Below are 13,996 nucleotides of genomic sequence, written 5' to 3' on the forward strand. Positions count from 1 at the left end.
GCAATTCAACTGCCTTTGAGGCCATGGAACCTTCACAGCTGGATTTTTCCTTCAAACTTAATGGCACAAAAGCCAAAACATGCCTGAAGAGAAAGTGGCAAAGTCAAACAAATGCGTGATGGCAACACGAAAGCAGCTCTTTCCTCTCCTGGCACGCTCGGCTCTTCCCCCCATTCTTGGCATACCTCTCCAATGATGTCAGTCTGAGACCCCGCATCGCAGAACTGTTGAGGTAAAGAATCGCCAAGCACACCCGGATTGTGAGGGAACTCTTGCGGAGGGTCGCTAAGAGAAAAGCTATTCTTAAAGCCATCGGTCAGCTTGGCCAGGCTCTGCAACAGAAGGAAACGAGTTACTTGAGCGGAGGTGGTAATGCTTCTCTTCCCTTTAGAAGCTGTCATTGCATCGGCTCCAGGGCGGCCGCGTCAGTGCCGGAGAGCTGGCCTGCCCCGACCCCCACTCCCACGAGATGTAAAAGACGCGTCCCTCACGACTTGCACCATTAATCCAACGTGTAGCCATCTAAATCAGACAGTGACGGAGTCCTCCTGGCAGCACGGGAATTATGTAGAGAACAACTGTGGTACCATTTTTACTGTTTTTTGAAATCTTTGTTTCCTAAAGAAAAAAAATTAGCATTCCCTCCCAAAAAGCCAAACTCAGAGAAACAGAGTGGCATGGTGGTCGCCAGGGGCTGTGGGGTCAAAGGGTACAGACTGAGGGTTATAAGACGAATAAGTTCCAGGGCTGTAACGTACAGCACGGCAACTCCATGTCTGAAAGCTGCTCAGACAGTAGATCCTGAAAGTCTTCGCCGCGCACAGACAAAAAACAAGGTACCCACGTGAGGTGACGGATGTGTTAACTAACTTCATCGTGGTAATCATCCCACCTTATGTGTGGGTATCGAATCATCAGGTTGTACAACTTATATTTACACAATTTTATCTGTCAATCGTACCTCAATAAAATGGGGAGGGGAGCACTGCCATCCAAAATGTTGTATCAATAAATGAGTCTGACAGGGATGAATGCTACCTTGAGATTTTTATAAACCCCACAGAAGGAAAACCACTCCCAGATGAGGTTTACCTATTTTTATAACCTGATTTTTCAGTCATAATTCTACATGGTCAAGAGTCATCTCACATGGATGGTAGCTTGCCAAAAACTAGAGTAACTATGTTTTCTGGTGTACGTAACTCCTTTGGATGGAAATCAAAAAGAAATCAGATTTTCTACCATTTTTTTTAGAAGACTTTTGAATAGATTTATCTCCAGCAGACACTTCTGCAGACACCAGAACGCACAGGGGCAGTGAACACGCGTGGCTGGCTCTGGACCCAGACAAAGGCGTGCTGGGATGGGCCAATACTGTTAAGTTCATAAAAGACAGAACAACTTCTTTGATTTTCCTGGAGAGGACGTTGCCCAGGCCTCTCCCAGGAGCTTCTCAGAGAGGATGCTGGGGTCTAAAGCTTCTTACAGAAATTCTCTCTCCAGCCTCCATGGTGGGGAACCCACTCAAGGCAAGCTTGTCCCAGCTCTGCACACTTGGAAAGGCCAGGTCAGAGAAGTTAGTTCATCCTCCTGGGGCAAGGCCTCCAAGCCCCCATGGTGGACTACCATCTGCTTCAGCCCCGGGGTTTGGGCTTAGATTGTATGGGTGACGTCCACACCACACCTCGCCCAACGCTGCGCTCAGAGGCCTCAGTAAATGGCAGTAGCTCTTCTTGCCACCAGTGCTCGGAGAATATCTAACCATTCATTGACCATGTACCTCTCGTGACCTGGGAGGGCATCTGAAAATACAGATTACTGGGTCGCACCTCCAGAGCCCAATCTAGCAGGCCTGGGGTAGGGCCCAGTAATGGGCAATTTAATGACCACCGTGGGGACACTCCGTAAGTCTCCTGAATCCTTGACCTTCAGAAGCACTGCCGTGCAAGGCAGCTATGTGTGCACCTGTCTCGCTTGGCCCACAAGTCCGAGCTCTGCTTCACATGTCCTTCTATGCCTTACATTCTGCAGAATCTAGACACACGCCTCCTAGGCACTCAGTGTGCTGAGTGGAAAATGAAAGCCGGACCCAAAACATCTGAATGCACCCCGGGATCGAGCAAAAAGACCAGTGCACATTGATCTGCAAAAACTCAAGCTTTTTCTAAAAATAACAAAATCTCCAGAAGTTCAAGGGACAAAGAATAAAGCAGTACAAAGCCCCAACGATCCCAGCCATGTAACGACCATCTGTGCACACGGCAGAACACTTGGCAGCCCTATCAAGGAGTGAAGCAGCTCGCTGTGTACAGACACGGGAGCAGGTGTGGGCATTACTGTTACGTGAGGAAGCCGCTGGGACAGCAGGAGGCACAGCCCTAGCTCTCCGTGGGACAGCCGAATGTGTGCCCGCACCCTCCCAGGTCTGCAAAAATGCTGGCAGGGAATACAAGCTAAGAGAAGTCGTTACAGGAGATGAAAGAACAGGGTGACAGCAAGACTTCTCATCAGAGACTTTTTAAATTATTTTGATTATTGAACAATCTGTATCACCCATCGTTATGGCTTAAGTTGTGCCCTCCCAAACGACAGGTTGGAGTCCTAAGAATTGGCAAAAGCGAGCTTATTTGGAAAGGCAGTCCTTGCGGACGGAATCAAGTGAAGGTGAGGTCATACTGAATTAGAGTGGGTTCTCATCCAGTGGTTGGCATCCTCGTAAGTAAGGACGAGAAAACGTAGACACAGAGACACGGGGAGAACACCATGTGACGACGAAGGCAGAGATTAGAGTGGGGCATCTACGAGCCAAAGAACGCCAAGGATTGCCAGCAGCTACCAGAAGCTGGAAGAGGTGAGGAAGCGTCCGCCCCTAGAGCCTTCAGAGACAGCATGGCCCTGCTGGCACCTTGACTGTGAACTCCTGGCCTCCAGACTCTTGAGAGAACCAATTTCAGTTGTTCTTCACCCCTTTGTGGTACTTTGTCATGGCAGCCCTAGGAAACTAACACCCATATTTTTAAATATTTTAATACACAGTACGCAGAAATATACACACATATAAAGAACATGTATACACATACGGCATGTATGTATGTTTTAAAATATACATGAACTGTATACATAACGAATATATAATACACACTGTCAACACATATTTGCCTGAAATGTTAACTAAAGGCAGACAGACACGGGCTGTGAAGAATGCCGGGCCCCTACCTGCATCAGGTCCCGCCTCTCCTTCTCGCCGGTGCAAATGGCTTTCTTGATGGTCCGGAGCTCGCTCATTATCGCCTGGGCCTCATTCAGTTTGTAGTTGCTGTGAGCGCTTGACATCTTTCTATCAATCCTGGTTAAAAAGAAAAATCAAAGTCATTCCATGCGAGAGTCTAACAATCCACTGAACAACAATGCAAAACTCAGAAGCTTTATAGAAAGGTGGGAGACAGTCGAACACATTGGTTCGGCAAAGAAAAATAAAGATCCCATAAAACCTTCCTTGCTTGTGGTATACAGACAGAGATGAGACTTGACCAGTGGACGGCTTCCTTTGCTCCAGGAACACCCAATGCAGGTGAGGACTTGCGAAGCAGGGTTCCCATGACCTCTACTAATGATTAGGCAACCAACAGTGGCTTAGGTAATTTCCTGACATTTTAAACTCCTCTCTGACAGGAGGATCATGTCTTATTTGTTTATCCCCAGCATCGGGGTTAGTGGTCCAAAATGCCTATTAAATCAGCATACGAACGACATCTGTGTACAAGAACATGTGGGAAACAGCAAAAAGTTGTGAGCAATGCAGTAACGATGCCTCATACAAAACTGCAAACTGTCTCCTCCACCTTTCTTTATCTCATTCCGGTTCTAATTTCTCCCTCTCTCTCTCTCCCTCCCCCTCCTACTCACCTCTTCACTTCTTTCCTTCAATCCAAACACCCATTCATCCTTCCTTCTATCCGTTCGAACTTCCTCCCTCCCTCCCTCGCTCCTTCCTTCCCTCTCTCCTTCCGGCCAGTCCGCCCCTGTGCACACGAGGCCTGGTCTGGGTGGTGGAAGCCGAGTGCTGACCAAGCCGAGGCTCGGCTCCTACAGCGCACCCTTCGTCTCACCTCCCCTACCTAGGTCTTGGGCCTTGGAAGGCCTCAGGGCTAACCTTTTGGTTGGAATACTTTGGTCCAGAAACGGTATGAACTCCTCTGGAAAGCCATCAGCAGGCCTCTCAGATTCCAGACCCGCCACCACACAGGTCCTGGGGCTAAACTGTCTCCCCCAGGTGACCGGGGAATCTGGATCCTTAACAGCCAGCCCAAACTCCCCGATTTTCCACTCACGAAAGCATCCTGGCAGGCTGGTGAGTACCAGTGACACTTGAGTGTTACAGCAGGACCCTGGGCAAGTCACTTCAACTCTTCACGCCTCAGTTTAATGCCTCCCCCGTTTAATGAGAAAATGTCAGGGAAAGGCTTCCTTGGCAGGGCGCCGGGCACGCAGTGTTTGCGGGGATTATGCTGATTATCAGCCTAACGCTGCATCTGCACACTCACGGTGAAGACTTCGCCAACTCTGCCACTTTAGGCCCGGAGTTGGTCTGCGCTATCAGCACCCTTGGAATAAGAGAAGGACAAATAGAAGAGGCGGGAACCCAGTCCCTCCCTCTGGAATCAGGCCTCAGGGCTCAAGAGCACTACTGGGACTGCATCAGCTACAAATGATGTATTTATGAAAACTGGTCCTGAGTCCTCTTCCATGGAGTGGATGCGGGCACATCGTGGGTCCCCACACATTCCCTGGTGACACCTCTGCATCCCAACATGGCCGGCCCACATGCTTTCCCATTTTAGCTGTTTTACAGAGAACCAAGAGTCTCCACCGAAGGTAGAGATGGAAGGTCATCCATCTCACAGCACATCAGCCCAAGAAGTGGCCCAACTTTTCCTGCAGAGAATACTTAGACTCGTTTACGTAATAACGTCTCCCTGTATTCATCTGATAAAAGGCTTTCCGATACATCTCATTTAACGTCCCCACCAACAACCCACAAAGGCTGATGAAGGCGGCAGGAAAGGGTTACATCATTCTCAGACAAAAACAACCCAAGGCCAGAGAAATTGGATTTCTCTGTAACCATCAGTGACCAGCCCCTCTGCTAACCAGGTCTACAGCTCCTCCAAAATGAAAAGCACAGCAAATAGATCATCACCTGACACCCACACCCACAGAGAGAAATGCAACTCCACTACACAGAACAAAACCTTTTCAATGGCTTGGAAATGACAGCTAATCAAACAGCCACAGAAGCACAGACACACACCACCAGCGTTCAACTGTGATGTGAGCCGCGACGCACGTCAGCTCGGCTTTATACTTCAGTGTTGTGATTTCCTTAGGGCTTTTAGTAGCAATAGAGCCTAAGTGTGGCCATCAGTAAACCCAGGGATTGAGCCAGCAGCCTGTCAAGGCACCAGGTTCCACGATTAGGCCCCAAATGCCCTCAGGGAGGGGGATCAGCAGCCCCGTAATTCATCCCCCGCAGACACCGCAGCGCACCTCGGAGAATGACAGCTCAACTTCAAGGCCACAGACCTGCACTTTGAGCTCTCCCCAAGTGGCTCTGAGACCTCGAAGAGAAAGCAGATTGGCCTAGAACAGCTGCTTCCATTCTGTTCCGAGGGCGTCCTGGTGTGGGGAGCAGGAGCGGCTAAAGGGAGAGCCTGTCTCAGCTTGGGGACCCTCACCGCTGCTTAGTAAGCACTCCTCTTTGCTCTGTCTCAGACAGGAAATGTCTGAGATGCGCAGAAGATGTCACTTGTAGGAAAGGAAAGGGAAAAAGATTCCACTGTTTAAAAAGTGTGAAAGCTACTAGGGAACATGGTCTTGAAGTCCTAGTATTTCAGAGAGAATACTGTTATTCAAAAAGTTATATATTATTATTATATTATATAAGTATACATTACATGTTATGTTAATAATATCATCGCATATTGTTAGATCTGGCAGAGCAGCCTGGGTTCAAACCCACGTCTCCCAGTTCTCAAGTCTGCACTGGATCGCCAAGTGCAGAGATGCCCCTTGATACCGCAGGCGCACCCCTGCTCACAGCGGCCAAGTTCAGGCCCGTATGCTTTTATAAGGGCAAGCAATGTTTCACAGAATTCACACCACTTCCAATTTTCAACTACAATAAATCTTCATCTAATAAAAACTTCAAAGGGGAGGAAACCTCTTCCTTTACATCTGCAAAATTCATTTCTTTGGGAGTGTTCGCCCTTTGCTCAAATTCCCTCTAGAACTTTGGTCAAATTCAGAGGATGTGGTCAGTGATTTGGTATTTTAAAATACCAATATATTCCATTTCATAAAGAAAATAGTAACATCTGTGACTGCCAAAAGAACGGTCTTTTCTTTTTTTTAATTTTAATTAAGAGCCCAAGAGAGTGCTTATACATCTGAAATAAAAAGAAAAGTGATAACCGCTCAACAAAAGGTGGTATTAATAAAAACGTAAGTTATTATACAGTGTGCTATGATCTGAATGTTTATGCCCCCCCCCCACCCCCCAGTTACATGCTGGGATCCTAACTCCCATGCGATGGTGTTCGGTGGTGGGGCCTCTGGGAGGTAATCAGGTCATGAGGGAGAAGCCCCCGTGAATGGGATCAGTGCTCTTATAAAAGAGACCCCGCAGAGCTCCCTGCCCCTCCGTCATGTGAGGACACAGCGAAAAAATGGCTATTTAGGAACTGGGAAGCTGGCTCTCAGCAGACACACAACCCGACCATGCTGGCACCTTGAGCTGGGACTTACAGCCTCCAGAACTTTGAGAAATAAGTTTCTATCGTTTATAAGCCGCCCAGTCCATGGTATTTGGTTATAGTGGCCCGAGTGGACTAAGGCGCAGTGTAAAAAAATCCAGTACACACACTAGAGTCTTTACTTTTCACTCCTCAACATCTTGCAGCAGCTTCAGGGAGATTAGGTGACTTGCTCGAGGTCACAGAGCCAGTAAGAGGCACAGTGTGAGGTTCACAGCGAGGCCCCTCACACCGGCACTCATCCTCTTCCTCGCTGGGTTAGAGATGCACTCGAAGCCAAGGCCTCCAAACGCACACAGCGTCAAACCCAAAGGCCACCCACACGGCCCGTCAAACGTCATCCCAAAGGAAACTGGTGCTCTTCGTGGTCTGCTTTTGCAAGAGATGATCAGAGAAAAGAAGAGAAGGTACAGCTTCAAATGACAGTACTGCGGCTGAGAGGGCAGTTTAGAGCCGTCTGTCAACCCCTACCTCCTGCTGCCCTGAAGTTTCCGTATTTGTTATTCAAGTTAAGATGTCAAGGGAACTATTCTGGCAAAAGTAAAACCAAATGGCTGCTTTTTTTTTTTTTTAAGATTTATCATTTACTTGAGAGAGAGAAAGAGCATGTGGGGGGGGGAGCAGAGGGAGAGAAGCAGACTCCCCGCTGAGTGCGGAGCCCAACAACATGGGGCTCGAACCCACAACCCTGAGATGGTGACCTGAGCCAAAATCGACAGTTAGACACTTAACCAACTGAGTCACCCAGGCGCTCCAAACCAAATGGCTTCATAAACCCACAGCATGAAGAAAAGGGCTGCCAGGCCTCCAAAGATATTCCGTGTTAATACCACACATTACAACCCAAAAGAATGAGAAGTTTTGTTACAACTCTACCAGCTCTGGCAGGCGGCCTGGAATGCACGTCAGACAGCTTCCGGCAGCTTTCTATGCGCAGCAGGCCCTGCGTGGGGCACCGGACCCAGGCCACAACCAGGAACAACACCCGCTTTGGTTCCGCCCCCCGCCCCGGCCGTACAGTTAGCGGAGTAGAGCCAGGCTTTCCGCACGCGCCGCACCTTACGTGCGACGTTCATGGGATACTGTCGGCCTAGGCCTGCTCCAACTGTGAGCCATCCCATTCTCTTCTGAAAACACCAAATCCCCTGGGACAGAAAATGCTAATCCCAATATGTAATAGTGCGGCATTCTAGTAGAGAACGCTCGGGAAAGGGGCGTCACTCTTGTTTACGGACACACACGGGTTTCGCTTTGTTCGTGCCACCCGAACAGGGAAGAGGTTCACCAAGCAACTACGAGGCTCAAAGCACAAAGGCTGACCCTGTGCTGAAGAACGTGCTGCATGGAAACTGGGTATTGGAACATCTAGCGAACACCCCTTTCCAGGATCTGAATAGCAGTAACAAGGAACAGGGTTTCTTAAAACACAATGGAGCACAGTATGTGGAAGAGAAGACGACGGGCTGATTTACAGAGCCCCCCGCTGTGGCACGGGGCAGCCCAGGCCCTCCCCTAGAGGGTGCCGGTGTCCAACAGTGACACGGACCCCACAATGGCTCCCGGCAGGCAGGCGCCACGACATCAGCCGCTCACCACAGCGCCTGGGGCAGCGTCCACGCGTGCCACTCGGCCCTGGCCTCTGTCTGCAACTGTCTGCGTCCTGAGGATGACACAGGGAACAAAGCAAAGTCCTTCTTCTCATGCGGCACACTAGTCAAGGAGACAGACCACAAAAAATAAATCACTAGGGTGGGCAGCAATCCGTGTTTTAAGGAGAAGGAATCCAGTTTCCAGGACGGAGTGTGACGGAAAGGGGTCCTTTTTAGAGCTAGTGCTCAAGTGAGGACCTTGGTGAAACACCATTTGTGCAGAGAACCACAGAAGGGAGGGAACAGGTGTGTGGAATTTGGGAGAAAGGGTGTTCCAGGCACAGGGAGCTACAAGTTCCAGTGGGGAGAGCCACAGGGTGGCCAGGGGGTGGATGCAGGTGAGCAGGGGTGAAACGGGGGCAAACGAGGTCAGGACAGGGGCCAACTCATTCTGGATTGGGGACTGTACTCTAAGTGGGAGAGAAAGCCCCAGGAAGCTGCAAGCACAGGAGACACTGTGAGGGTCCATATGACTACGGCATGAGAATGGTGAGCCGTAACAGTGACCGTGGCAGAAGCTGCAAGAAGGGAACAGGTGCTAGGTGTGCCACCGGCACACCATGACAACAGATGCTAAGAAGGTGCGCAGGACGGTGCCCCCCCTCCCAGAGCGTCTTGAGCCATCACGCCAGCACACAGGGACCTTACAGGTGTCCTGGTGGAAAGAGGCTTCAGTGAGTGGCACGTAAGCGTGGGAAACTCGGGGTGAGGCAACGTTAAATGAGCGTTCTGGCTGCGAGACAACTCAGAATCTAACATGAGGTACATTCCATATCTCCGGGAGATCTAGAGTAACTAGAGAGGGAAATCTCCCACACCTACGGCACACTCAGCACATTCCTGTACATCACCCATTTGGGAAACTGCACACATCCTGCTCTGAGCCCTCCGCCTTTGCCCCTGGATGTTGCTAACGAGTTACACTAAGATCGCTTTTCCAAACAACCTTCAGAAACTGGAAGGCAGCGGAGCCCAGCAGCATTTTCACTGGAAAAGATCGATTTTTCTAAAGACTTTCATACTCATAAATGCTACTCCTATTTTCCGAAGACTTTTATGAAGCGCCTCAAGAGAAATGCAAATTACAACTACACTGAGATACTATCTCTCACCTATGAGACCGGCAAAAATGCAAAAGCGGTGACAACACATTCTGTTGGCACAGCCGTGGGAACAGAAACTCATCTGCTAGTGGTAGGAAGGCAACAGGGCAGAACCTGTAGGAGGGGGATTTGGCAACCTCTCCTAAATACAACCGATGCATTTACCCTTTGACCCAGCAAACCCACTTATTCTGAGCTCTTTCACATGTGCACGTGCACAGCATCAGCTGTAAAGCTGATGGGAAACGTTACGAATGGATGCATGAGGCTGACCATACCAGAACGCACTGGTACTCTCCACGTCACAAGAGAACCGGACAGTCTGCAGCTCCCGACGCAAGAGACACCACCACCAGCTACGAAACAGACTTCGCCCCCAAAAAAGAATAGAAAAAGAACTTGAACTCAAATCAGATCAAGCCTCTCGAACTCACTGCACTAGTTTGCATAAGTAGCAGGGGACAGAGGAACACGTTAAATGTGCAGCAGCGCGGCAGAACCCAGTATCGGGGAAATTCTACAGGACAAGCAAATTGCTTTCTTCAACAAGTAAGCTGTCAGAAAGGAAAAAGGAAAAAAAAAGAAGGATGGGGGAGTAGAGATTCAGAGACATACCCACCAAACGTACTGCGCGGGCCTCATCTGAATGGACCCAAAAGCGCCAGAGAAATGGGAAAACTTACTGGAGGAGGGATGATGTTAAGGGATGACTATTAAATGGGGTACAGGCATTATAGTTATGTTTTCAAACGGGATCCCTATCTTTAGAAGAGATATTTGTGGATTCAATACGCCTCTAGGATTTGCCTCAATAAGGCAGTAAGGGTTTGGGGGAGGTGACAAGCTGACAGACAAAACAAGACTGGCCCCCATGTGGCTAGCTGGTGAGGTGGGGGTGAAGGGTCCAGGAGGGCTCCATGCTACCGCTCTTTCTACTTTTGTGTATGTTTGACATTTTCCATCATTAAAAGTTTATATATATTACACACACACACACACACGTACCTATTCTATCATTAACCTAGAGACTGTGTTCATGGCCAGCTCCCATTTACAAAAATTAACAACGTACATAGACCCCCCTCAAAAAAATACAAAAGGTTCTTTTTTCTTCACCTGGACCCAAGCGTAATGATGGATTTCCTTGCTAGCCAGGAAAGTTCACCAAGATAAACAAGTAAGAGTTTAAAATGTTATAAGCGGCTAAACTCCTGGCGAGGTGCTCTGGAAAAGAATATCCTGGATATTCTGGGAAGCAAGAACAGCAGAAAATTTTCTGGAGGAAAATCTAGGGTCTCTGCCTTAAATCAACACTAGTAATAACATCCAAGAAGCCCTTTTCCGTCCAACAGCTCATGTATTATCTGTGCTTAGAGTCAGGATTTTACGGTAGGGGTTAGGGTAATCACATTATTGACGCTCACGGAAGGTTTTCAAAATTTCTCAATAATAGCGGCACCTGGGTGGCACAGCGGTTAAGCGTCTGCCTTCGGCTCAGGGCGTGATCCCGGCATTCTAGGATCGAGCCCCACATCAGGCTCCTCTGCTAGGAGCCTGCTTCTTCGTCTCCCACTCCCCCTGCTTGTGTTCCCTCTCTCACTGGCTGTCTCTGTCAAATAAATAAATAAAATCTTAAAAAAAAAAATTTCTCAATAATAATACCAATCTGCATGATTCGACGGAAGCGTAAGAGCCAGTCTTCAATACCAGAAAAATAAGGGGGCTGTTTTCGTCTCCTGCGTAGCGTGTATAATTCAGGGGAAGGCTACGAGATTATTTTTCACTTGCAAAGAACTTTAAGCACGGCATGCGTGCCTGTGTTTTGTCTCCTTCCTGGGAGGACAGAGAGAGCATGTACAGTCAAACAGCCAATTAAACACTGCCTCTTGAGGCAGCTCTAGCTGGAAAGCTGCAGTGAGTCCCCCAGGACCAAGGCTGGGCCAGAACCTTCTCCCACGCCATTCCTCGGCCTCTCCTGGGGAGGGCGGGCATCCCCACAGGCTCTGGCAGGGAGGGAGGATGGTCCCCTGGGCAGGGACACATTTACCCCCGCAGGTGTCAGGTCACAGCTCTCCCTGCACTGGCTGCCTCCCATCCCATAAACCTGGAAAACTGAGGCTGCCTCTGCCCCTTCTTGAAATTAGTTCCACTACGAGCGATAAACTAACTTCCTGGAGCTGCTGAGGTAAATGGGTTTCCTCAGGCCCCTGAGCCGCTGCACCTTTGCTTTTCTAGCGCTCAGCCTTCAGTTGCCAGGGCAGCAGAATCTCTGTGTTCACAGAAGGAAATGGCCAGGGCCAGAGTGGCAGAGGCCAGAGGGATGGGCCCCGGGCCCGGCAATCTCGCTACCGAAGCCAGAGCCGGCGAGGAAAGGTGCCGGGCCGGGCTCCCCTCTGAGGTTCGGGGGTCCTGTGTGGCCTCAGAGTGTTCCTGAACCACCCCAAACCTCCATCACCTTCCCTAGAGCTTCTACAAGGGAGAAGGGACGTAACTGCAACATGCAGCCTGCACAATGCCCAGCATTCAGTTCCGTCGTATTATCTAGAGACCCTGCAAAGTGTCGGCTCTCCCTGGTAATGAGAGAAAGCTATTGTGTAGCCAAAGGAAAGGATGAAATCAATGTCCGATTCAAGCAGACAGCCCTAGTCACTTTAGAAGACCTCCCAAATTAAATGATTTGCTTCCGCTTACTTCGTGTCTGGCCCTTTAGCAGAAGTGACACGGGAAAGTGTGGCCACAGCACGCGCAGACGCAGCCTAGCAGGCATCGAGCTTCTGGAGGCCGGCTGGCCGTGGGGGTAAAATTATAGGCCGTGTATCGCTGAGCTGGGAAGCACCGCAGCAGACGGACAAGATGAGCAACAAAACCAGCAGCCGATATTGAAAAAGATTGCTTCGCCTAAGCAAAACTTTCTTAAAAAGCTGTACTGACCAGGACTAAAAAAAGGAGCCCCCATCGTGGACTGCAATCACAGGAGCAAGCGTGCAGGCACACGCATGTGCACGCACACCGCTGGATAATGGTAGAGGAGCAAAAAGCTGACAGCAAGGCTGAAAGACTCCAGGTCACACTAAGCATGTGGACGGGATGACCAAAATCCCCCATGTGGTGGGACCTGCAGAGGGCATGGTTAGCTCTCAGGGCCAGAGACAGCCAAGTCCAAGTCCCCGTAGACAGGACCCAGTTCCCCTTTCTATTGTGACTCTCTTGGTGCCTATAATAAGTCCCTAATAAATAAGTCCTAAAATAAAAATGAGCAAACAAATCAACCAAAACAATCCTGGATGATTAAGAAAGTGAATCTCAACCTAGTATTAAACAGCAGGGTTTGACATGCCCGGTAATTACCCTTTATATGAGGCTGAGATAACTGTGCTTGGCAAACACTGACATTCTTGTATCACTTCCCCATAAAGAGCAATACTTTTGTCACATGTGACACACTGTCGTTGCATCTGCACACATGAGTCAACAGAGTGGCATGCTGCCCACCCTTCCCGAGTAACCACACGGACCCCTGCCACTTGCGGAAGGCTGACTAGAGCGGGCTCTGCTGCTGCCCTCCGGACCATTCAGCCCCATGATCGCTGCTCTGGACTGAATGTGCCTGTCGCCCCACAATTCACAATGTGGTGGTATATGGAGAGGGGGCCTTTTAGAGGGGCAATTCGAGTTAGATGAGGTCAGGAAAGTGGGGTCCCCCAAGACAGGGCGAGTGTCTTTAAAAGGAAGAGACAGCGGAGACCGGAGCTCACCATCACCAGCAGCAGCACGTAAAGACAGGGCAAGAAGGCAGGAAGCAGGCCCTCGCAGACAGGAAATTTGCCAGCACCTTGATTTTGGACTTCTAGCCTCCAGAACGGTAAGAAGTAAACGGGTCTGCTGTTTAAGGCCCCCAGGCTCTGGTACTTTGTCACAGCAGCCCGAGCTAAAGCCACCCCACTGACTGAGGAGAAAAGCAGGCATAGAAGGGTTCGTGAGGCACGTGCCCAAGCTCGGCGAGCGAAGCCAGGCCCTGAATTGAGAAAGAATGGGCTCAACCGACCCGTAAGCACACGATACCCTTTCTCAAGAAAATCAATTCTTTCGGAAGAACAGTATCACCATTTATAAAATAACTTTTGTTCACTGAATTTGCTGACTTAATATAGCTCACAAAAAAGAAATTCAACCCCAAACTTCTAGTAGGGATAAAGTTCTAACTGTAAAGACGCCAATAGGAGGAAGACCTATAGACCAGACTGTCCAATAGGATGTTCTGTGGCAATGGAAATGTTCGAGTATCTGTGCTACTCAAAGCAGTGGCCACTAGCCCAGTGGTTCTCAACTGGGGGCTCGTGTGCACTCCAGGGAACGTTTGACAATGTCTAGAGACAGTTTCGGCTGTCACAACTGGGTGAGAGGGTACTACTGGCATCGGGGGGGGGGGGGG

The 13,996-nt window shown here is 49.6% G+C and overlaps 1 protein-coding gene across 1 annotated transcript in view; it reads right to left on the reverse strand.

The window, feature by feature from the left end:
- WWC3 (WWC family member 3) overlaps window positions 1-13,996 on the reverse strand; it is an 81,696-nt gene that overhangs the window by 49,851 nt on the left and 17,849 nt on the right. Inside the window, exons 5-6 of the mRNA XM_040634598.1 lie at window positions 3,217-3,346; window positions 186-332 (exon numbers count right to left, since the gene is read on the reverse strand). Coding sequence (XP_040490532.1) covers window positions 186-332; window positions 3,217-3,346 — 277 coding nt within the window. The remainder of the gene's footprint in view (window positions 1-185; window positions 333-3,216; window positions 3,347-13,996) is intronic.

This window comes from Ursus maritimus (genome assembly GCF_017311325.1).
Source record: "Ursus maritimus isolate PB19 chromosome X unlocalized genomic scaffold, ASM1731132v1 scaffold_X1, whole genome shotgun sequence".
Taxonomy (NCBI): Eukaryota; Metazoa; Chordata; class Mammalia; order Carnivora; family Ursidae; genus Ursus; species Ursus maritimus.